General features: G+C 52.9%; 1 protein-coding gene across 2 annotated transcripts in view; it reads left to right on the top strand.

Annotated features, from left to right (window-relative positions):
• Positions 1–23,182, top strand: part of ANXA6 (annexin A6) — a 57,123-nt gene that overhangs the window by 8,053 nt on the left and 25,888 nt on the right. For both annotated transcript variants that reach the window (XM_047770722.1, XM_047770634.1), the window contains exons 2-13: positions 2,858–2,901; positions 9,594–9,684; positions 10,557–10,651; positions 11,196–11,309; positions 12,289–12,379; positions 13,533–13,612; positions 15,877–15,933; positions 16,756–16,849; positions 17,271–17,366; positions 18,700–18,758; positions 20,498–20,620; positions 21,903–21,961. In XM_047770722.1, the coding sequence (XP_047626678.1) occupies positions 2,884–2,901; positions 9,594–9,684; positions 10,557–10,651; positions 11,196–11,309; positions 12,289–12,379; positions 13,533–13,612; positions 15,877–15,933; positions 16,756–16,849; positions 17,271–17,366; positions 18,700–18,758; positions 20,498–20,620; positions 21,903–21,961 (977 nt within the window). In that variant the 5' untranslated portion in view covers positions 2,858–2,883. The remainder of the gene's footprint in view (positions 1–2,857; positions 2,902–9,593; positions 9,685–10,556; positions 10,652–11,195; positions 11,310–12,288; positions 12,380–13,532; positions 13,613–15,876; positions 15,934–16,755; positions 16,850–17,270; positions 17,367–18,699; positions 18,759–20,497; positions 20,621–21,902; positions 21,962–23,182) is intronic.

The following is a 23,182-nucleotide window of genomic DNA, read 5'->3' as shown; positions in this document are numbered from 1 at the left end:
GGTCACTGCTATGGAGCGGGTTCAAACCCCGGCCTGGGAACTTCCACATGCTGTGGTCATGCCCCCCTCCAAAAGATAACCTTGAAATCAGAGATGAGCCATATGCTGAAGGTCACATAGCTAATAAGTGAATCCATGTCTGTCTGTCTGACTCCAAACGTGTGTTCTTCCCACTGGGTCGCACGTTTCCAGTGGCCTTAGAGTGAGAGCAGGATGAGAGGCTGAGAGCAGGGGCTGCTTTCCCCTCAGTGATTTTTTTTTTTCATTTTTTTGGTGAGGGGCAGGTAGCAGGGTGGTGTTGAAGAACTGGAAAGCCTTGAGGTTAAGCATCTCCTTGGTTTCCACCCTCTGTTCTAGTTCAGCTCCTTGTAGGTTTTACTGAATATACGTCTGAGAGAGTTGGTTATTTTTACCTTTAAAAAGTCATACATAGGCATGATTTTAAACGATCACTTTGTGCAGTCCGGACTAAAAGGGAGAGCACTGGTCTTGTCTCCTCTTATCCCAAGAAAATCACTTCTCTTCCATCTCTGCCTTCCTGCTCAATAGCCCGGCGCCCCCACCCCCTCCTCTTCCCCTTTTCAATCCAGTGACATCCTTTTTTGCATTTCTTCTTAGGTAAGAAGGCTTTGTTTCCTTTTTGTCTTTTTTTTCTTTGTCTTTTATTTTTTATTTTATTTCATTTTATTTTTTTTGTCTTGTTGCCATTTCTAGGGCCCTTGCCGCAGCATATGGAGGTTCCCAGGCTAGGGGTCCAGTCAGAGCTGTAGCCACCGGTCTACACCACAGCCACAGTGATGCAGGATCCGAGCCGTGTCTGCAACCTACACCACAGCTCACTGCAATGCCAGATCCTTAACCTGCTGAGCAAGGCCAGGGATCGAACCCGCAACCTCATGGTTCCTAGTCGGATTTGGTAACCACTGAGCCATGACGGGAACTCCAGCTTTATTTCTTGTTCCTTCCCTTTAGGAATAAAACACCCCTTTCGTTGAGGTTGGGTTGTGTGTCCCATTTGTTCAGTCCTTAGCCAACACTCATGGCCTTTTGTCCTCTCAGAGAAAAACCCCAAGTCTTTCCAGTGCCCTCAGGCACTGGTCTCCTGACCCCACATCCTACCTCCCAGTGTCCCCACTCTATTCCCTGCTGTCGCGTTGGCCACACTGAGCTCCTTGACCGCACTGCCCCAGGTATCCATGTGGTTCATGAGACCTCCAAGCACTCCACCTGAGGTCACACCCCTTGTCACTCTCTCCTGACCAAGTTTTATCTTTTGTCCTTAGGTTTTATCATATGCATTTGTTTTTCTTCCTCATTATAGAGTAAGCTCCAGAAAAGCATGTTTTTCTGTTTGGGGTTTTTTGGGTCTTTTTTAGGGTGGCACCCCCCCCGGCCTATGGAGGCTCCCAGGCTAGGGGTCAAATTAGAGCTGCAGCTGCTGGCCTGTGCCATAGCCACAGCAACGCCAGATCTGAGCTGCATCTGCAACCTGCACCACAGCTCATGGCAACACCGGATCTTTAACCCACTGAGCAAGGCCAGGGATCGAACCTGCATCCTCGTGGTTACTAGTCAGATTTGTTTCCACTGAGCCATGACGGGAACTCCCAGAAAAGCATGTTTCAATATGTCTCTTTTATTTACTGCTGTATCCTCAGTACCTAGAGCTGTGCGTAATTGGAGCAGATGCTAAAGAAACCATAACCCTTCTGGTATGTGCGACAGGTGACCCAGAGCTCCTGCGTGTGCTCACCTGCAGACCATTAAGCCCTGGATTCTGGAACTTGGTGACTTGGGAAGAAAGCATGCATGGTGTAGATGGCATGGATTCTGGGATCTAAATTTGTTTGTTTTCCACTGAAGTATAGTTGATTTACAATATTGTGTTTCAGGTGTTTAGTGAAGTGACTTGGTTTTGTATATGCATGAACATATATATATATATATATATATATATATGTATATATATTCTTTTTCAGATTCTTTTTTATCATAGGTTATCACAAAATATTGAATATAGTTCCCTGTGCCATCCAACACGTCCTTGTTGTTTGTCTGTTTTGTATATAGAGACTTCACGGGTTGGTTTGGTTTTTGCTTTGTCTTTTTGTTTTTTTAGGGCCACACCCATGGCATATGGAAGTTCCCAGGCTAGGGGTCCAATTGGAGCTGTAGCTGCCATCCTACACCACAGCCACAGCAATGCCAGATCTGAGCCGTGTCTGCAGCCTACACCACAGCCACAGCAATGCCAGATCTGAGCCGTGTCTGCAGCCTACACCACAGCTCACAGCAATGCCGGATCCTTAGCCCACTGAGTGAGGCCAGGGATCGAACCTGCGTCCTCGCGGATACTAGTCAGATTCGTTTCCACTGAACCACAAGAAGAACTCTGAGACTTCAGTTTTAAGCTGTATGATCTGGGGCAAATTATTTCACCTGCCTGAACCCCCCTCCTCAGTTTCCTCCTCAGAAAAAGGAGAATTTGAGGCCATAGAATTTGATTGCTATGAGAATGAAGTGAGGCAGCCCCTGGAAAAGTTCCCTGCTCGGCCTGGAGGAGTCGTGCTGGCCAGTGGTCGTGCCTTCCCCCCTCTTCCAAGTTCTCTCAGTTCCAAGGTTCTTTCGCATCCAGGTGTGAGCATCTGGACCCGGCTGGTCCATCCATTGTCTTCCAAAAAATACATTTGGTCTTGAGCCAGGTCTTTGGGTGTGATTTAACCCGAAGGGCTGGAAGCATCCGGAAAACAGCAGGGGGAGCACCCTCTCCCTTGGGAGGAAGGAAGGAAGGATGAGGACGTTTGGGAGAGGGAAGCAGATGCAGAGGAATCTCATGGCATTTCTTTCTTCTCCACAGTGCTTTCTGCTGCAGAACCCGAGACCATGGCCAAACCAGCACAGGTAAGGGGGCTCTGTCTCTCTCAAAAAAATACTTTTCCCAGCCCTGGGCTCCTCCTGGAATCATTGGACCTCCTGCACAGTTCTCTAGTTCTTCAATTTGAAAGGACCCAGAGAGGTTCTCAGGCTTTGCTTGCTCTTCTTAAAAGGTCACAGCTCTTCCAGATGCAAGTGACCAATGACAGCACACAACATCCTAAGCAGAAAGAATGTGTCTTGGCTCACATGACTGAGAAGCCTCGGGTTTCAGGTCTGGCTGGATCCAGGGACCCACATGATGTTGTCAGGATTCTGACTTCATGAACTAGGCTTCCTCTGGGTAGCTTCATTCTGGGACTGATTCTTCCTTGATTACTCACACTAGCCACCAGTAGGTCCAGGCTTTTGTTCTGTTTCCTGAGCAGCCGTCAGGAAACACCATAATTTATACCAAATGATTTATACCAAATGATTCCACAGTATGTCCTAGATTTGGTTTTTATCAATTGATCCTGGGTAGCTTGGGTCCACCTGAACTGTATGGCCCAAGAGTGGTTCCCCTAGGAAGGGTGATGGGTACTGGACAGGTATTAGAGGATCCTCCCTGCTCTGGAGGCAGAAGTGTTCCCTGTCATATGCATTTGGGAGGGTTTTCCGGGCCGGGGGAACCCCAGTCTTTAAGGTCTAAGCACTTTACTGGGCTGCAGAATTTGAGGTGTATCAGAGCTCTTACTCCTGTGTGTGGCCAGGACCGGGGCCTGTCCTTGGCCGGAGCTGGGTATCATGCAGTGCCGGGGTTTGCCTGAGCGTGATCCCTATTGGCTGGCCTTAGCGAAGGAGACATGGTCACTGCCGTGATGGGATTGAAAAGGGAGAATCAAACTGAGGGATGCCTGACTCGGCCCCTTTGGTCCCTCACGCCTGTGGCAGAGCTTGTCGTCCACAGACCTCATACAGGAGCTGCGTGATCCTGGGGGAGTTCTTACCTTCTCTGGGGCCCCACTTTCCATTCCAGAGTAGTTGAGCTCAGTGCTAACTACATTTTTTTCTCATCTTCGTGACTTGCCACCCCATGCGCAAGAGCCTTAAGGATATCTATTCTCTGTGATGATCGTTGTACAACTACACATGTAATGAAATTCATTGAGTGGAGTTCCCGTCGTGGCTCAGTGGTTAACGAATCCGACTAGGAACCATGAGGTTGCAGGTTCGATCCCTGGCCTCGCTCAGCAGATTAAGGATCCGGCGTTGCCGTGAGCTGTGGTGTAGGTTGCAGATATGGCTCGGATCCCGTTGCTGTGGCTCTGGCGTAGGCCAGCAGCTACAGCTCCATTTAGACCCCTAGCCTGGGATAGCCTCCATATGCTGTGGGAACAGCCCATGCAAAAAGAAAACAAAATTCATTGAGTAATAAAAAAAGTGGGGGAAAAAAAGGATATATATTCATTATTTTTGAGGAGCGCAGTATATTATATGATATAGGATGAGTACTCAAAAGAGTCTTAGCCACGGCCTCCCTGTCAACCTTTGAGGAGCCTGGTTTGCACAGGTGGCCTCTGACCAGGAGGAAAGAGTGCCAGTGGTTATGGGCAAAGATCTAAGGCATATACCATTGCTCCCCCATTTCCCATGTGTGCCTATCCCAGAGTTACTTCCTGAGAAGCGTTCAAACCGGACGGTTCTGGATGACCCAAGTGGACAGAGCAGGCCCTGGAAGACCAGGGTGGCCCGGTCCTAGGGCACAGATCTTGCTTGGGACTCCTGGTCCAGTGCTCCCGGACCATGCTATCTGCCTGGCTGACCTGTGGGTTCTTATTGCCATGGACCAGGGGCCATAGACATCCTACAAGCAAGAGTTGCAGGATGGCAGAGCCTCGGGGGTCCTATGGGACGAGTGGGCACCCTCTCTGCATGGTGTTATTGCTCCACTGCAGGCAGCAGTGGAGCTCTGGGGACATATAGGATGAGGGAAGAGGAAAGCTGCCTGAAGGGAGCTACTCCGGGCTGAGCAGGGAGGATGCTGAGGATGCTTTATAGAACGACTTTGGGCCTCAAGTTCTCTCTTCTGGAGGAAACAGTGGGAAGAAGGGTACGGTGATCGCAGTGGCAGTAACGGGCTCCGCCACCCTGCAGCTCTTGCTTGTAGCTAAGATTGCTTTAAGTAGAGGGGGTGCCGGAACCCAGGGCCAGAGAGGGAAGACTAGTGTGTTCAGGACAGCAGTTTGGGTGGTTGGAGGCAGGGTTGGGGAGAGAGGGTGTGGCCGAAGACAACACAGTTCATCCTCAACTTAAAATGGGATTATGTGCCGATAAGCCCATGGGCAGTTGAAAATATCCTAAGTCAAACATGCACTTAGGAGTTCCTGTTGTGGCGCAGTGGAAACGAATCCAACTAATAACCATGAGGTTGCAGGTTCGATCCTTGGCCTTGCTCCGTGGGTTAAGGATCTGGTGTTGCCGTGAGCGGTGGTGTAGGTCGCAGATGCGGCTCAGATCCTGTGTTGCTGTGGCTGTGGCGTAGGTTGGCAGCTTTATCTCCAATTGGACCCCTATGCCACGGGTGCAGTCCTTAAAAAACAAAAAACCAAAAAAAAAATGCATTTAATACACCTACCCCACTGCACATCCGAGCGAGCCTCGCCTACCTTGACCGTGCTCAGCACCGTTACATCAGCCTGCGGTTGGGCAGAGTCATCTAACACAGACCAGTTTCATAATAAAGTCTGGAATATCTCCTGTAACATACCGACTACGGCACTGAAAGTGAAAAACAGAATGTTGTGTGGGGGCAGAACACCTGTCAATCTATTAGTTGTTCACCCTCGTGATCACGTGGTCGTCTGGGGGCTGTGGCTGCTGCCCTGCCTGGCATCGTGACAGGAGCGTGCAGCACATCGCCAGCCCAGGAAAGATCAGAAGTTACAGTTCAAAGTACAGTTTCTACTGAATGCGTGGGGTTTTTTTGTTTGTTTTTTGTCTTTTCACCATTTTGGGGGCCGCTCTCGCAGCATATGGAGGTTCCCAGGCTAGGGGTCGAATCGGAACTGTAGCTGCTGGCCTGCGCCACAGCCACAGCAACGCCAGATCCTTAACCCACTGAGCAAAGCCAGGGATCGAACCCGCAACCTCATGCTTCCTAGTTGGATTCGTTAACCACTGAGCCACAACGAGAACTCCAAATGTGAGTTGCTTTTGTACCATTGCAAAGTCAAAAAATTGAAGCTGAGCCGTTGTCAACTGGGTACCATCTGTGCTAGAGAAGAGTGAGAAGGATCTTCCTTCCACTGAGCTGACGTTTGTGTCTAATGTGCCTAATTCTTAGCATCCCAACCCTGCTCCTGGTGCCCCCACACACACACACACACCACACGTGCTCGTGTGCACACACACAGGCACAGCACAAGCCACCCGTCTGTCCTCTGGCCCGGTCATTCCCCTTCTGCTGTGATCGCTGTGCCTTTCTCCCTATTGTTCCCTCCAGAAGAGGGAACGTGAGACCCGAAGTCGTGAAGAAATGGTGTGATGTCCCAGAAAGGCTCAGAAGCCGGGATCTGTGGCCTCTGTCTCACAGGGATATTCTGGATTTGAACATACGGCTGGACACACTTTGAGGACAGGGCCAGAGGGGCAGGTGCTGGAGCGTGGAGTGCCAGGAGCTGCAGAGACGAGGGTCAGCTCTGGTCAGGGTGGTTCTCAGGTGGAGTCCTGGCCAGGCAGCCACATCTCTGGGTGACGTCAGTTCTGCCCCTGAGAAGCCTCGGGACTCCTGCTCCAGCGCAACCTGGGCGGGGCCTGAGACCGCAGAGCCTGGGGTTCGGGCTGCTCACCAGCTGGCAGCAGGACCTGCTGCATATTTCAGGGTGGAAAATCCCTTCTCTGCTCCCCCTCCCCTCCATCGTGGGTACTTGAGGCCAGGACCCTGCCTGCCAGGGGAGTGGCAGGAGGCCAGGGTGAGGTGGAGGAGAGGGGACAGGTGCACGGGTGGCACTTGGAGATGCAAATTCTCCAGGTTGGGGTGAGAATGAGATGGTGGGAAAACCTGGGTGATGCGAAGAATGGTTTCTGCGTCTCTAAATGTGACCAGTGCCGGGTCCCTCCCTGTCCCCCCTTACCCGTGGCTGTGATCCTGCCAGGTGCTGTGATAACTAGTCTGTGGGCAGTCCCCTGAAAGATTGGACTATTGTGGTGCAAAGCTTTACATGGAAGAGAGACAGCCTTGCTGCTGGTCAAGCCCGCCTCTAAGGGAGCATTTGGATGGAGCTGTGTGTCAGCCCTTAGACTTCTTCTGCCCCCACATGGCATCGCTTCATCTGGCCCTTAGACGTCCTGTGCCGCGGATGCTCCCTCTACTACCGCACTGGGGGAGGAGGAGCAGCAGCAGGAGGGAGGGTTTGCTGCTGGGACCTCTGCCCTTCCTCCTGCGGGGAGGGTGGGCTCCACTTCCATCTTCCCCTCTTTCCCTCTTACCCACCTGGCTATTTACAGTCCCAGGATCTTGGAAATTTGGGCGACTTTGGGTGTCCGCTTGAGCACTGAAGAATCTGGGCTTGCTTTTCTGAATGTTCTCGCATGCTCGTGGCTCCAGGCTTTGCTGTGCTGGTGCTCTGTAGGAAGCCATTTCCTGTCCTCCCCCACCCCTTGGGCCAGCTGTTACTCATTCTCAAGGGCTCAGCATAGACTCCTCCTCCAGGAGGTCTTCTTTGATCTGCTCAGGGTATAGGCACAGTCACTCTCCGCCTGCGCACCTACTTGCCTATGAAACAGTGAGCGTCTAGTTGTGCCAAGCCCTGAGCTAGGTGCTGGGAATACATCAGCGAGCAAAACAAATGCAAAACAGATGGAGCTTTCTAAAGGGAGTAGTATCTCTTTTCTGATCTGGGTATTTGGCGTGTGTTACTCTTTCCTTCTCTGCCCAGGGCTGTGATCGGGTTGCAGGAGATTCATGAGTGGCGGGAAGCGGGCCGTGTCCCTTTCTGGTCACCCGCCCTGTCAGAACTTTAAATAGCAACCCTGCGCCAACGCATGCATACCTCAGAGGAGCCAGCAACGGCAGACATAAAGCACGGAGCATCCAAAAGCCTGGTCAGGTCCTACAGAGCGGGCGCTGGGAGATGCAGCAGGTGACAGAGACGCATTTGCCTCTGTGCACTCCTTGCTCCTTTAAGGCATAGTTTGTGCAGGTCACCCACCCTCATCCAGCTGAAATTACCCTCTATTTTCTTCCCACGTTGCTTTGCCTCCATCCTGGGCATTTATCACAAGCTCTGTGTCATGTGTATGCTCGCATCTCTCCTCCACTGGGTCTGAAGCTCATAAAGTCGGGCTGGGGTCTTCTTTCTCCCTGAATCTTCAGCCCTTTGCAGCTGGCCTGGCACAGGCTAAGTATTCTGGCCCGGAGCTGGGTGCTTCACACGGTGGGCCCTGACCTCCTCAGCTCTCCTGGCCCCCAGCCGCTCTCTGAGGCCCATGCGTCCCGGGGCTGTGTGGCTGACCCACATCTGCCTTCTCTGTGAACCAGCCCTCCTCAGGTTCAACTTCGAAAATTCTCTGGCTCCGCCTCTCCCTCCCTTCACCCCCAGGACCCAGCCAGCTTGTCCTCAGATGCCAGTTCACGGCTCAGTTTACTGGGCCCAGAGGAGTGGCACCTCGTCTGGGCACTGATGCTGAGGGTAACTCTGGGCCTGGCCTCCCCACCCCCCGCCCAGGCCAAGACACCACCCTTGGAAGCTGGCAGCTGCAGGTTTCTGGAGCTGGAGAGCAGAAGGAAATGGGCCAGAAATCTGGGGTCTGTGTGATCCCAGTAAGAGGGACTCTGTGTCTTTGTTTCTTTTCTTTTCTTTCTTTTTTTTTTTTTTTTTGGCTTTTCATGGCTGTACCCTGGGGCATATGGAAGTTCCCAGGCTAGGGGTTGAATCGGAGCTGCAGCTGCCGGTCTACACCACAGCTACAGAAAAGTGGGATCCGAGGTACATCTATGACCTACATGGCTCACGGCAACTTCAGATCCTTAACCCACTGATCGAGGCCAGGGATCAAACCCGCATCCTCATGGATGCTAGTTGGGTTCATGACCGCAGAGCCAAGATGGGAGCTCTCGGTGTCTTTGTTTCTGATAGACTTCATCCTCAGTGCTTCTACAAGATCTAAAATAATCACCATTGTAGAGTGAAAGGGCTTTGTACACTGTGCCATCACTGGGAGGGGCCCGTCCCCCATCATCCCACCCCCGCAATCTCTCTGGCTTTTGTCCTTCCTGTGTCCTGGAAAGATGGAGCAGAGCAGAGGGCAGGTCTGAGCCGCCCCCAGAGGGAAAGGGCACGTCCTTGGGGCAGGTGGTGGCAGGAGGCACAGGGAGAGTCCTCCCTCCCCTTGCCTGGGCTTTCTGTAGTTGGTGCTCCCTTTTAGGTGCAGGGATCTCAGCCACCGTCTGGGTGAGTGACATCGGTGTCCGGAGTAGGAGAGCATGGGTGGGGGAGAGAGAGGTGGACAGGTTCCCTCCCCTCGTGTCTTGAGTCAGCACAGAGAATCGTGAAAATACACCCGAGGTCTTGCCATGGCTGTTGTGGAGTGTGGGTTTGGGGATTTGTAACAAATACTTGCTTATTTCAGGTGCAGCAGGGACCTATGACCAGGGTTGAGAGTGTGAGCTGGGTTTGGGGCTGGGAGCCCCAATCAGGGCCAGGTTGGCAGCGTACCCTCTGCTCTTCTCTCCGCAGGGTGCCAGGTACCGTGGCTCCATTCATGACTTCCCTAACTTCGATCCCAGCCAGGATGCCGAGACTCTGTACAACGCCATGAAGGGCTTTGGTGGGTGCTCAGCCCCTGGGAAGAGGGACCCACGGGAAAGGAAACAGGGTTCACCTGGGCTTGGGGTGTCCCCACACATGCGCACAGCCCACAGCCCTTTTGGGGGAGGGTGGGGTGAGATGGTGAGAGGCACGCACTCATCCTTTTGTCTCCCCTTTTTATGTTTTAATAATTTTATAATGAACCATTCCAGACCAATAAGAAGGTTTAAAGAGTAGGCGATGCTTTGGGAGTTCCCTGGTGGTCTAGTGGTTAGGATTTTGCCCTTTCACTTCTACAGCCTGGGTTCAATCCCTGGTCTGGAAGCTGAGATCCCACCTTAAGCCACTATACACTGTGGCCAAAAAAAAAAAAGAGAGAGAGTAGGAGAAGCTTACTCTGTAGACCTGATGCCACTGAGCTTGAGAAATAGAATTTTCTTCCTCATGTAGTTGAAACCTCCAGGGTGGGTCTCCCCCCACCCCCGCTGATGACAGCACTCTGCCTTTCCACGTGGGGGTAACCACCACTCTGAGTTGGCTGCTTATTATTCTCTTATTTTCCCTGTCATGTCAAGAACACCATCTAGGGTGTTAGGACAGCTGGGTTTTTCTCTGCCAGGGTCACTGGGAGACCTTGGGTGAGTCCTTGCTCCTCTCTGGCCTCAGTTTCCTTATTTGTGTGGTGAGGAGCTAGATCTTAGGCCCTGTGAGCCTCAGATCCTACCTGCGTTAGGCCCTCTCTCACTGGGGGGCTGGTCCCAATCGATCCACCCCTCTGACGCCGCTGCCTTGTACGAGCAGAAGGCGGATGCCAAGGATTGCGAAGAGCAGCCCGGGAGGGCTTTCTGGAAGCAGGCTGGGGTAGGGTGATGGGTGCCTTCCCTCTTCTAGGCAGTGACAAGGAGGCTATACTGGAGCTGATTACTTCCCGGAGCAACAGGCAGAGGCAGGAGATCTGCCAGAACTACAAGTCCCTGTATGGCAAGGTAACCGTGGCAACCAGAGGGCAGGTGGGCTGGGGTGGAGGAAAGCTTTCATTCACCTGCGTGTTCATCCAGGGCCTTTCCGGGGCGTTTTACTCCAGGTCAGCCTCTGTGCTCCACCTCTGCCCTCCCTTTTTCTTCTCTCAGTCAGGCAGGGACCATGCAGCCACAGATAACACCTGGAGCACCTGCTATGTGCTGGGCCCCTGTGCTGGGCGTTAGGGCTCCATAGGTGAATGAGACCCGGCTGTTAACCCTGCTGGCTCACACGTGGTGGGAGAGACTCACAGTAAACAAGCAGACAGACAACAGCGGGGAGGAGGAACCGTGCTGTGGACTTGAACCCTGCCGTTTGCTAGCCACGTGCCTTTGGGCAGGTTACCTGCCATCTCTCAGTCCTCTTCTTAGGGCTGATGATAGCGCTTACCTCTGAGCGTGACGATGAAGTGAGATTCCTTAGCCCATGCCTGTATGCAGTAAGTGCTCATTAAATGTAATTCTTATCGTTGTAACTGCTCTTCCTGCCTCCTCCTCCCCCCACCCCCAGGACCTCATCGCTGACCTGAAGTATGAACTGACGGGGAAGTTTGAACGACTGATCGTGGGTCTGATGAGGCCACCTGCTTATGGTGATGCCAAAGAAATTAAAGACGCCATCTCGGTAAGAAGCGTGGGTCTGCCTGAGTGCTGGGGGTGGGCCATGGTTCAGGGGACGAGTCCAGCCCCACAGTGAGTATTCAGTGCAGGTTCCCTGCTTCAGGGCGTGGCTTGCCCGCATCCCAAAGCAGAGGGCCTGGGTTGCCCGCCTCCCATCTCAGAAGATGCGGCTTGCCCACATCCTATCCCAGAGGGGGCCACGGCCACTAGATGGGCAGAGGTGGGACAGATGTTGATGTGAGGCCCCCCGGCACACACCCTCCCCCCATCAGCTTAGAGTCCTGAGGAAGCAGGATGCAGGAATGTGGAGACAGATTGTGTCCAACACCAGAAGAGGGGGCAGGCCCCAGGCCAGGAGTGGCAGGAGAGGACAACATAGAAGATGACGGAATTGAGTTGGGCCCAAAGCCCTGGAGAGGATTGGGTTGGTCAGAGTGGGCAGATCATTCCAGACTGGAGAGGAAGTGGCAGGAGCAGTCGCAGAGGTGTGTTCTGATAACGGGGGGCAGCGCCCTACAAAGCAGGGAGAGATCAAAAGCCCTAGAGTATACTTAGCACCTTAGAGTTTATGAAGTGCTATGATCTTTGCCTCAGATGAGCTATGAAACATGAATTTGTTTCATATGCTAATAAACTTAGTGCTGTAAGAGTTTATTCTTCCCACGAGTTCAGCGGAGCAACTAGAATAATCCCCATTTTATAGATGAGAAAACTGAGGCCCTAAAAGATAAAAGAGTTGTTTGTTTGTTTGTTTGTTTGTTTTTTTTAGCGAGTAATCACAAAGAAAGCTGCAGGCAGAGGCAGGACCAGAACCCTTGTCTTTTGATTCTTGGGGTAGCAGCTCAGGATTGGTGCCTAAGAGCTCTGATCAGAGTAACCTGCGGCCTGGGGCTGTCCTAGCTCTGGCCACCCCAGGTTCCCAGCTCGCAGCAGGTAGCCTCCCATCCCATCCCTTCACTCATGTGCCCCTTCTCTCCCCCCAGGGCATTGGTACTGATGAGAAGTGTCTCATTGAGATCTTGGCCTCCCGGACCAACGAGCAGATCCACCAGCTGGTGGCAGCATATAAAGATGGTGAGATGGGCAGGAGGGGGCCATTCAAGGTTTTTCAGATATATAATGCAGGTGATCTCAAGATTAGGGACCCACGGAGTTCCCATCGCAGCACAATGGAAATAAATCCGACTAGGAACTGTGAGGTTGCAGGTTCAATCCCTGGCCTCGCTCAGTGGGTTAAGGATCCGTCATTGCTGTGAGCTGTGGTGTAGGTCACAGACTCGGCTTGGATCTGGTGTTGCTGTGGCTGTGGAGTAGGCTGGCAGCTGTAGGTCCAGTTGGACTCCTAGCCTGGGAACCTCCATGTGTCATGGGTACAGCCCTAAAAATCAAAAAAAAAAAAAAAAAGATTAGGGACCCTATGACTCTATATCCATCCCTTTTCCTCCTTCCCTCCGATCTGCCCATCCATCCATCTGTCCATCCGATAAGTACCTGCGCTGTGCTGGACAGGGTGCTAGGTTCTCAGGATTCCGTGTGGGTAAAACCCATATGGTCCCGAGACTATATGAGGCTGAGAGCTTCTAGGTTAATGAGGTAACAAGGGATCTAGACAATCAACAGGTAAACGAGTAAACATGCAGAAGAGTTACGAAGGAAACAAACACAAAGTCAGCATGTGCTCTAACTGGGGAGAATGTGCTTCAGGCAGGTGGTGGGGAAGCCTGGCTTTGGAGGAAATGAGGAGCCAGCTGTATACGGAGTAGGGAGAGGAGCTGGCAGGAGAGGGGACCACAAGTCCAAAAGCCCTGGAGCAGAATTAGTTCATCATCCAGTGTGGGGCTAGAGCAGCAGAGGGCAGGGCAGCATCACACAGGAGGCTGGGTTCCAAGCCTAATGGGAAGCAGGGGAGCCCGTGATCAGCAGATTGCGGAAGCAGAGGGACCAGTCAGAGGCTGTAGCCACTGTCCAGGTGAGTGACACGACTGCATCCAGAGTAGGACGGCTCAGATCGGGGGTAGAGAGAAGTGGCAGGTTCCTGTCGCCCCGTGTCTTGGGTCAGTACAGAGAACTGTGCAAACACACCCTGGGTCTTGCTATGGCCATCATGGAGCCTGGGTTTTGGGATTTATAACAATTACCTGGTCATTTTAGGGGCAGCAGGAACTTTTATCCTGGATCCTCAGGGTGTCCTGGGGATGGGACTAGAGCATGTGTTCCTTCCCTGCAGCCTATGAGCGAGACCTGGAGGCTGACGTCACTGGGGACACCTCTGGCCACTTCCAGAAGATGCTCGTGGTCCTCCTGCAGGTGGGTCCACCTTGGGACCCTTCCCATGCTCTGCCAGAGTTCAGAGCACCTGTCCCTGTGCCCCCAGACAGGGTGGCCCAGGTGGGTGAGGGGCTCCTCAGCTGGCTCCTCAGGTGTCAAGGCCTCATCGTGTTCTGTGGCCACCCCTCCACCACTGCCCATTTTATCCTCAAACTTGAAATGGTTTTTCCCTGACTCACCTGGGTATAGAACCTGAGCCTCCAGGGTCTATTCTGTCCCCTGTGGTTTGCACAAGCAGGTGCAGCCCCTTGCACACCCTCTCTCGTGCTCAGGAATATTCTCTCTTGTTTCATCCTTCCTCCCCCCACATGCGCCCCTTCCCCCTCTTCTCCAGCCCCCCTCCCGCTGTGGCTTCCCCAGCCCCTGCGCCTACCTGCGGATGCCAGCAAGGGCACAGCATCGCGGGGGCTGCCTGCATCGCATCCCCCAGAGCAAAGCCCTGCTCCTCCCTCCCACCCAAGGCACTCATGAAAAAGAGCCCAAGAGGCTGCTGTCCATGGCTGAATTCCACCTGCCAATCTGGGTGTTTTCCTTTGTTCATTTTCCCATAAATAGATTTTTTACAAAAAAAAAAAAAAAACCTTGGAGTTAGTTGCTCATGTTTAAAACTCGAGAGATGATGCTCAAAACCAGATCTTTGGATTCCTTTGAATAATCTAAAGTTCTGGCAGTGGCAGGCTTGCATTCTGCACGACTGCAGTGGCTGGAAACACATCCTCCGCTGCCATGTCCCCTCTACCTGGCCAGTCCCACCAGAACCTCTCTGACCTTAGACCTCCTGGGAATAGGCCTTGAAGCTCCAGGGACCCTGGAGCTTGGAAAGCTCTGTATGTAAATGAGGCCACGTCTTGGTTTCTTCAACTCCGCGCCCCCCGCCCCGCCCCCGCCCCCATTTTATAGCAGGTGCTCCCAGTTCTCTTCCTCCCCTTACCACAAAAATCCACATCCCATACTAAGCAGCTGGGGGATTATCAGGAGAAACTTTAGAGATGGGAAGGCAAGATCTTTGCCCTTATTTTCAAAGTGCCTGTTCCAGGCAGGAGCGTTCTAGCCTATATCTAGGAGTCAGGGATGTGGCCATCTCAACATCTACACCATCTAGAGGGCGGTGAGTGGCAAAGATCCTAAGCGTGTCCACTCTGTCTCCCGAGGTTCAGTCCCAAAGAGAGCCAGAGGGTTTGAGATCCTGAAGTGCACAATCCCGGGGGAAGAGGAGATAAGCTTAGGCTTGACCTCTGCCACATAACCTAGGGGCCCAGCTGGGCTGCCCCTGACTGGTCAGTAACCTCCTCTGTCCCCTGGGGCATAGGATGTGGGTAGAGCAACAGGAGCAGCAGTAGGATTTGGTAGCTTTACAGCTTGTGCGCTCAGATCTCGGGGCCCCCGTCTCAAATCCTCACTGGTGAATTCTTAGGGCTAAGATGTGGCAGTCCCTCAGTGGGTTAAGGATCTGGCATTACCGAAAGCGGCAGTATAGGTCACAGACTCGGCTTGGATCCAGTGTTGCCGTGGCTGTGGCGTGGGCTGCAGATGCAGCTTCAATTCAACCACTAGCCTGGGTACTTCCATACGCTGCAAGTGTAGCCTTAAAAAAAAAAAAAAAAAGGAGTTCCTGTTGTGGCGCAGCAGAAACGAATTCAACTAGGAACCATGAGGTTGCGGGTTCAATCCCTGGCCTCGCTCAGTGGGTTAAGGATCTGGCGTTGCTGTGAGCTGTGGTGTAGGTTGCAGATGGGGCTCAGATCTGATGTGGCTGTGGTGGAGGCTGGTGGCTACAGCTCTGATTAGACCCCTAGCCTGGGAACCTCCATATGCCATGGGAGAGGCCCTGGAAAAGACAAAAAAAAAAAAAAAGATATGGGGTCCCCTAACAAAATGCAAATATACGGACTTTTTACTCCTGCGATATTGTTGGAGGACATCGTGGGCCGTGCTGAGACTTGTGGCAGGGGTCCTGTCCTCAGGGATGTTCCCCAGTACAAGGCTCTGCTTCCTCTGGGATGGGGACACCTGGAAAGACTTCCTTATTCTCAGCCCTCTCTGTTTGGTCCAAGCTTCAAGGATGAAGGGAGAAGCCAATGATTGCCTGCAAAATAGACGCCGTGGGCTTGATCCAGGGGCAGCTGCAAGTCCCTTCTCGCAGACACTTCTAGGCCACCACTGTTTTCGGTCTCCAGCACGGGCATCTAGGCTCCCCTCCGGCTCTGGTATTTGAACCGCATGTCCCTTGTCTCTCTGCCCAGGGAACCAGGGAGGAGGATGACGTCGTGAGCGAGGACTTGGTGCACCAGGACGTCCAGGTAAACAGGCACCGGGGAGATACACAGTGAGGCAGCCCGAGAGAGAAGAGAGGTCGGGCATCTGGGGAGGAGAAGTAATTTGCATCAACTACCAGAAGTAACTGACTCGTAGGCATCGTTTATACGGTGCTTGGTCGAAGAAAGGATTTAAGTTTTATGTATCTTTCAAAGGGGCACCAACATATGTGAAGTTGGTGAGATGTATTCTGGCGTGTTCATCATTTGCACGTCATTTATTCATTCACTTAATGCATATTTAATCGAACACTTTCTATGGGCCAGGCATTCTGCCAAGCAGTGGGGAATCCCAAGGGAACAGAGTCAGACAGTACTGGCGAGAGACAGGCATGTGTGAATCACACAGACACCTTTTCTATGGATATAGCATACGTGCCAGGTGTTCTGAGCGTGTGCCAGTAACACTGCAGGGGTAGATACTGAGAAAGTAAGACAAAACTCCTGTTCTTGAGATGCCCAGGTGATAGTGGGGAGCCAGGCACATACATATTATAATAGATACTGGATCAAAGCTATCAAGAGACAAAGCTGTAGGAACCTGGAAGACGGAGAGAGAAAGAACTCTGCCTGGGGACATCAGGAAGCACTTTGAGAATAAATGGGATGTTTAATCTGTCCCTGAAGACGGAGTAGGAGTTCCCCTAGAAAGAAAGGGAGAAATCTATTCGGGCATATGCAAAGGTCCTGGGGCTACCAATTGCTGACATGTTCAGAGATCTGGCAGCAGTTCTGAGTGGCTTGGAAGATAAAGTTCTATCTCCTGAAGTTTCTTCTTTTAGCGACGTCCCACTTCTTCCCCTTCAGGACCTGTACGAGGCAGGGGAACTGAAATGGGGAACAGATGAAGCCCAGTTCATTTACATTTTGGGAAATCGCAGCAAGCAGCATCTTCGGCTGGGTAAGCTCCAGAGATGCCCTACAGCTGCCCTCATGGGGTGGTGCCAGGATTTCCTCTCTCTTCCTTTTCTGCTCATGGAGCCTGACAGCTGCTTCATCCACAATCCAAACACTAGTCCTGATTTCGTGCGACCGCGGTTTGTCACCCGTGTCATTAACGGGATGTTCAGCTGCTCCATCTCGGTACCAGTCCTGTCTTCCTGGGGAGCGGGAGGCGTACGCAGGCCCCTGGTGGCAGATGTGGCGAGGCTGCACCGTGGCTGATTGTGTGCGACCTCCCTGCCATGTCCCCTTCCAACTCCCTACCTTCGTGGTGACACTCCAGTCCCGGCCATGGCGCCTGCCCTTCTGAAATCCTTGTTCCTCCCAGTGTTGTGGGGGGCACTCTCGACCCCCTCCCCCCGTCTCTCTGTCTGACTCAGTGTTTGACGAGTACCTGAAGACCACGGGGAAGCCGATCGAAGCCAGCATCCGCGGGGAGCTGTCCGGGGACTTCGAGAAGCTGATGCTGGCTGTAGGTACGTCCCGATGCTGCCTTCCCGGGGCCTTTGAGGGATTCACAGATTCTGGCCCAGGAACCAGGGCAATTGAAAGATGTGGAGATGGGAAGGAGGAAAGCAGACAGGCCATGAATTGTAATGGGGGCAGCGTGGCAGAGGCCTGGGGCAGGGAATCGAGTCTCGGGTACTGACTGCCCCCCACTCCCTCCTCTGTGGCACGTGGGAGGGTGAGAAAGAGCGCGGGCAGGGGTTGGGAAGCGGTGATCAGGAGAGTGGGTTTTGTAAAGCCTCTCCTGTGTGCCGGTGCTGTACTGAGTGCTTCCTATTTAAAAACGACACATCAGTAGGTACAGACATTGTGTCCATTTCACATCGAGGAAACTACATCCCACAGAGGCCAGGTCCTGGCCAAGGGGGTAGTTTTGTCATGACTGCTGCCAGGAGCTGACTCGTCCGTGGTGAGGTCCAGATTCAAACCCCAGGCTTCTCCCACATCCACTGGGTTTGTTTGTTGGGGGGTCACTTGCTTCACACTTCTTTTTTATTATATATATTTAATTAGAGTATAGTTGATTTGCAACGTTGTGCCAGTTTCTGCCCAAATCTACTGTGGGTTTGGAGCATAAGTCACTTAGGCTCCCTGGGCCTCAGTTTCCTCATCTGATGAATGGGGGCAAGGAGTGGACTGCCTGACCTGCTGCATCCTGACACTGCATTCCCAGGGAATTCTGGGAGTCTGGCCCAGGAACAAGGGACCAAGAATGGAAAGGGGGAGTTTCATGGTACAGGGGTAGGAAGGAGAAAACCAGATTGTCTGCTTACGAGCCAGACATCCCAGGAGCCAGCATGTCTGGGTCTGGGGTAGGTTATGTCCCTGTGTTCCCTGGGGAAGAGCTATGGCCCAGCCTTCATCTTCCCACCCAGAGCTGTGCCCTACCAACCCAGTGTCAAGGAGTCTGGCCTGCTGTTGCCAGCAAGATCCAGAGGTTCAGCCCATACCTTTCTGTTGGAGCAGAATCTTAGGAACACCTTTCCCAGCCCCACCCCAGCTGCTTTCCCACCTGGCCCCGTTCCCTGTGAAACCCCAAAGGACTAGGAGAAGATGAGTGTGTCTTTGTGGGGCACTTCCCACATTACAACAGGCCCATTTTCTGGTTTCTCTGTCCCCTGGGTTGATGATAAAAGTGGGGATGGGTCTGCGGTGCTCTGAGACTCTATGGTATCCGGAGCCAGGGTCCTTCCCTGGTTTCAGCTTGGTAGCCCCCAAGGAATGGAAGCAAAGCAGGGCTCAGGCCACTGCATTGTCCTTCCAAGACAACCGGAATAACGACCTCTTCCCCCCTCTTCTCAGTGAAGTGTATCCGGAGCACCCCAGAGTATTTTGCTGAAAGGCTCTTCAAGGCTATGAAGGTGCGTAGTGGGGTTTGATGGGAGCAAAGTTGGGACTGTCCCACAGTGGGGACTCTCTGGCAAATCCTTGAGGGTTCATTGGCCAAAGAGAGCCTTCAAGGCATGGGTCACAGGACAGAGTGGTGGCACTTTGCTCAGGTGAGCTCCAGAGCAAGAGGTGCTGCCTAGTCACACACCTTCCCACCCAAATACCTGTCCTGACCTCATGATTGATGAGAGGGTGCAGGGAGAGCCTGCACCCAGGTGATCCAGCCAGCCAGATGGGTTGGGAGCCCATGCTTTTGAAAAATACTAATTGGAGTCCCCATTGTGGCTCAGTGCAAAGGACTCAGTGTTATCTCTGAGGATGTGGGTTTGATCCCTAGCCTTGCTCAGTGGGTTAAGGATCTGGCATTGTCACAAGCTTCAGCATGGGTCACAGATGCAGCTCAGATCCAGTGTTGCCATCGCTATGCTGTAGGCTGGCAAATGCAGTTCCAATTCAACCCCTAGCCTGGGAACTTCCATATGCTGCCGTGTGACCCTGTTTAAAAAAAAAAAAAAAAGGAGCTTATGTCGTGGCGCAGCGTTACCGAACCCAACTAGCATCCATGAGGACTCAGGTTTGATCCCTGGCATTGATTGGTGGGTTAAGGATCCATGTTGCTGTGAGCCATGGTGTAGGTTGAAGATGTGGGTCAGATCCCGCATTGCTGTGGCTGCGGCATAGGACGGCAGCTGCAGCTCCACTTGGACCCCTAGCCTGGGAACCTCCATGTGCTGAGGGTCTGGCCATAAAAAAAAAAAAAAGCCAACAACAACAACAAAAAGAAAAAACTTAATTAACCAGAATATTTATACACAGCGTATGTAAGTAGGTAAAAACCTCCGCTGTGGGCTCTGCTGAGTCTCGTGATGTACATTCCTAAGACCCAGGCGATTCCATTCGAGGCATCGACTGAGAATATCGCTTCCCAGGACTTTACACAGATGACCCAGAAACGGATGCCGTTTCCAAAGCGCACCATCGTCAATGAACACAGTTGTTTATTGCCAGAGGCCGGAGACCCAAGAGCCCTGCGTGGCCGTCCCCTGAGTGCCAGTGGACAGTAGCCCACGCTGTGTCTTCCAGAGCCAGACTGAGCGGGACCGCTTGGCCCTGCAGAGATGTTTGCCTGTGCGATGCGTTCATAAATGCGCACAGCAGTATCGTTCATACTGTGAAACTAGAACCAACCCAGTGTCCCTCAGGAGTAGCGTGGAAGAAGAAATGTGGCTATATTTATTTACAAAGTTCCAAATGGGCTGCGGCACCCGCGTTGGATGGAGGTTCCCAGGCTAGGGGTCGTATTAGAGCTACAGCTGCCAGCCTGCGCCACAGCCACAGCCACACCAACTGTGAGCCGTGTCTGTGACCTACACCCCAGCTCACGGCAACACCGGATCCTTAACCCACTGAGCGAGCCCAGGGATCGAACCTGCATCCTCATGGATGCTAGTCAGGTTCATTTCTGCTGAGCGACAATAGGAACTCCAGGTAAAGTTACAATAAGGCACATCAGGGATGGGCAGGACGGGCAGTGGGAGGATGGCAAGAAAAGCAGAGGGACGCACCACGGGCTTCGAGGCATTGGCAGTGTCCTGCTTCTTTTTTTTCGTGTTAATATCTTCTTACAAAGGGTGGATTTTCAGTGGAGCCGGGGGCTGTCCGCACTCCAGCCTCCTCTCACTCTCCGCCCCTGTGTGCACTGGTCCTGCAGGGCCTGGGGACTCGGGACAACACCCTGATTCGCATCATGGTCTCGCGCAGCGAGCTGGACATGCTGGACATCCGGGAGATATTCCGGACCAAGTACGAAAAGTCCCTGTACAGCATGATCAAGGTGAGACGCTGACGGGATGGAGAGGGCTGGGAACGTCTCCCAAGGGCGAGGCTGGGCGTCTCGTGGGAATTCCAGGAGCCCCTGCCAGTGGCACCTTCGGGGAGTTGAAGGCCAAGTGTCCGTGGCGCTTGTAAGACGTGAGGCCCCCTCTTTAGAGGAAGGCAGGGCTGGGTCATGAAGGACAGGAAGCCGAGTCCAGGATGAGGATGCTGTCCCCGGGGCAGGGGGAGGTCAGACCCCTGGAGGCAGCGGGAGGCACTGAAGAATGCCCAGGAGGGTTCCTGTGGGACCCGCTGGCCCTGGGCCAGGCAGTGACCCTGGGCCATCCAGCCCATGAGATTTGGTGAAGAGAATAGGTGTAGAGCTGGATGGTTTCTGCTTGTTTGGGGTGAGTGGGCTGAAGTTTTCAGAGTTCAAGCCGTGCCCCCCAAAGTGTACATCCAAAGAGGAACCGTCTAGGCATTAAGTGCAAAAATGTCCCTTAGGAAAATGTTTGGATAAAACTAAAAGAAGCAAAGATGAGTCGGTTTCTTTATCTCGGAGCTTCTCACAGTCTATGTTATGTCCATTACAAGGCTCCAAGAAGGACCTAGAATATGCCCTGTCTATCAGATGTACATTTGTTTGTTTGGTTTTGGCATTTCCCAGTGCTTTTGCTCAGGGGGCCCTCTTTTCATGCACTGTTTCACTTTAGAGGAGGGAGCTGGGGGTTATCTGGCGGCAGGAGGGCTGAACTGGGGCTGCTCATGCTGGCTTGGGAACGCGTTTCTTCTTCTTCTTTTTTTTTTTTTTCCTTGTAAACTTAAATTCTGTGGCGTAAAGCAGGCCTTTATGTTCACAGGTCATTTGTGAGTTGCCAGTTATTTTCCCCTGGATCCTCCCATTGGGTCTGGGCTGCCGCAGGCAGATGGACAGCGCAAGGATGCTTTCTTCATGCATCTGTCGTGGAAAGCTGAGTAGCAGGCAGTCATCTCTTACTAGTTCCATGTTCAGCGAAGTCATATTGGTCGCTTGGAATTGTTCCTTGCAACTACTTACACCACAGAAATTGGCAGATGCTGCAAAACTGGGCTTTTCTTTTTTTTTTTTTTTTCCCCCCAGAGAGCCCGTTGTTAAATGCATTGGGTCTCAGTCCTGTCTAGACAGGAGGCGAGTCAGAGCTGTTAGGAATCCATGGTCAGCCTCCCCCTGTACCAGGCACTGCAGGAAGCATCCCTTCTTGTCTGCAAGGATCCCAGGGCTGGCAGGGAGACAGGGTCACCTTTCTCTCTTTCTCCCCCAGAATGACACCTCTGGAGAATACAAGAAGGCGCTTCTGAAGCTGTGTGGGGGAGACGATGAGTAAGTGGCCTCCTGGCCCCAGGCTGGAGGGCGTGGCCTCAGGTGTGGCTGGTCAGGGTTCTCCTGGCCGCCTCCTGAAGGATGGTTGCATTGGATGGGCTTGGGACTTGCTCGGAGGCAGGAGCCCTGCGCCCGTGAACGTCTGAGTGTCTGAATGTGCACATGAGTGTGGCCCCCCGTACCTGGAGGTATCTCCTCCTGCAAATTGGAAAATCAGCCCTGGGGGTCTGGCCCAGGAATCAGAATGTGAAGGTTTAGGCTTTGCTACGTACTCCAGAGCTGCTTCTTCGTTCATCACGTATTAAACGGAATAAATACAGATGCCTGTGCAGGTTGCTCGTTTAGCACCTCTGTATTAAGGACTCTCCATGTGGGGCAAGAGGGTGAGGAATCCTCTGGCCGAGAAAGATGTACAGAGCCAGGCGCGCCTCCAGGGCAGTCCCTGTGCTCTTGGGAGTGCGTGCAGATCTTCATGCCAGACAGAGAGGCTCCCGGAGATGAGAGACCCAGAGAGGAAGGGGAAGGTGTTTGGGGTGGAGAGAGAGCCTAAAGGTGAGAAGGCACAGCCTGGTTCTTTTTTATCACCGAAGTCACAGCTTTGTCGGGTGCCGGGGAGAAAAATGAGGCCAAAGGGAGGCCAGGGCCTGGAGCCGCCTCCTGGCAGGTGAGCCTGGCCTGAGTGTAGCAGAGAGCCATGGAGGGGACTAAGCCGGGGCATGACTTGACCAGATTTGTGTGCCAGGAAGGGAACTGCAGGTACTCTGAGTTCCCTTCTCTGGGACTTAAAAGGATCCAGTTCATTTGGGGCTGAGAGCCTCCTGTTTGCCTTTAGTGAGGTCCCCAGGGCTGTATCATTTCGGCAGGCATTTCCTGAGTGACTGATGGGCCCAGGTGCTTTGCAGGAGGAGAGGTAGAGATGGCATGGCTGGAAGCTGGTCACGGACATGTTTGGGAGGGAGACTTGCACAGAAGTGACTCACATTATAAAGAGGAAAGGGGGAGTTCCCATTGTACTCAGTGGTTAACGAATCTGACTAGTATCCATGAGGTTGCGGGTTCGATCCCTGGCCTCGCTCAGTGGGTAAAGGATCCCGCGTTGCCGTGAGCTATGGTGTAGGTTGTAGATGCGGCTCAGATCTGGCATTGCTGTGGCTGTGGCATGGGCTGGCAGCTACAGCTCCGATTAGACCCCTAGCCTGGGAACCTCCATATGCTGCGGGT

This window comes from Phacochoerus africanus, chromosome 1 (assembly GCF_016906955.1).
Source record: "Phacochoerus africanus isolate WHEZ1 chromosome 1, ROS_Pafr_v1, whole genome shotgun sequence".
NCBI classification, from domain to species: domain Eukaryota; kingdom Metazoa; phylum Chordata; class Mammalia; order Artiodactyla; family Suidae; genus Phacochoerus; species Phacochoerus africanus.
This window is presented reverse-complemented; position numbering and strand designations above follow the sequence as displayed.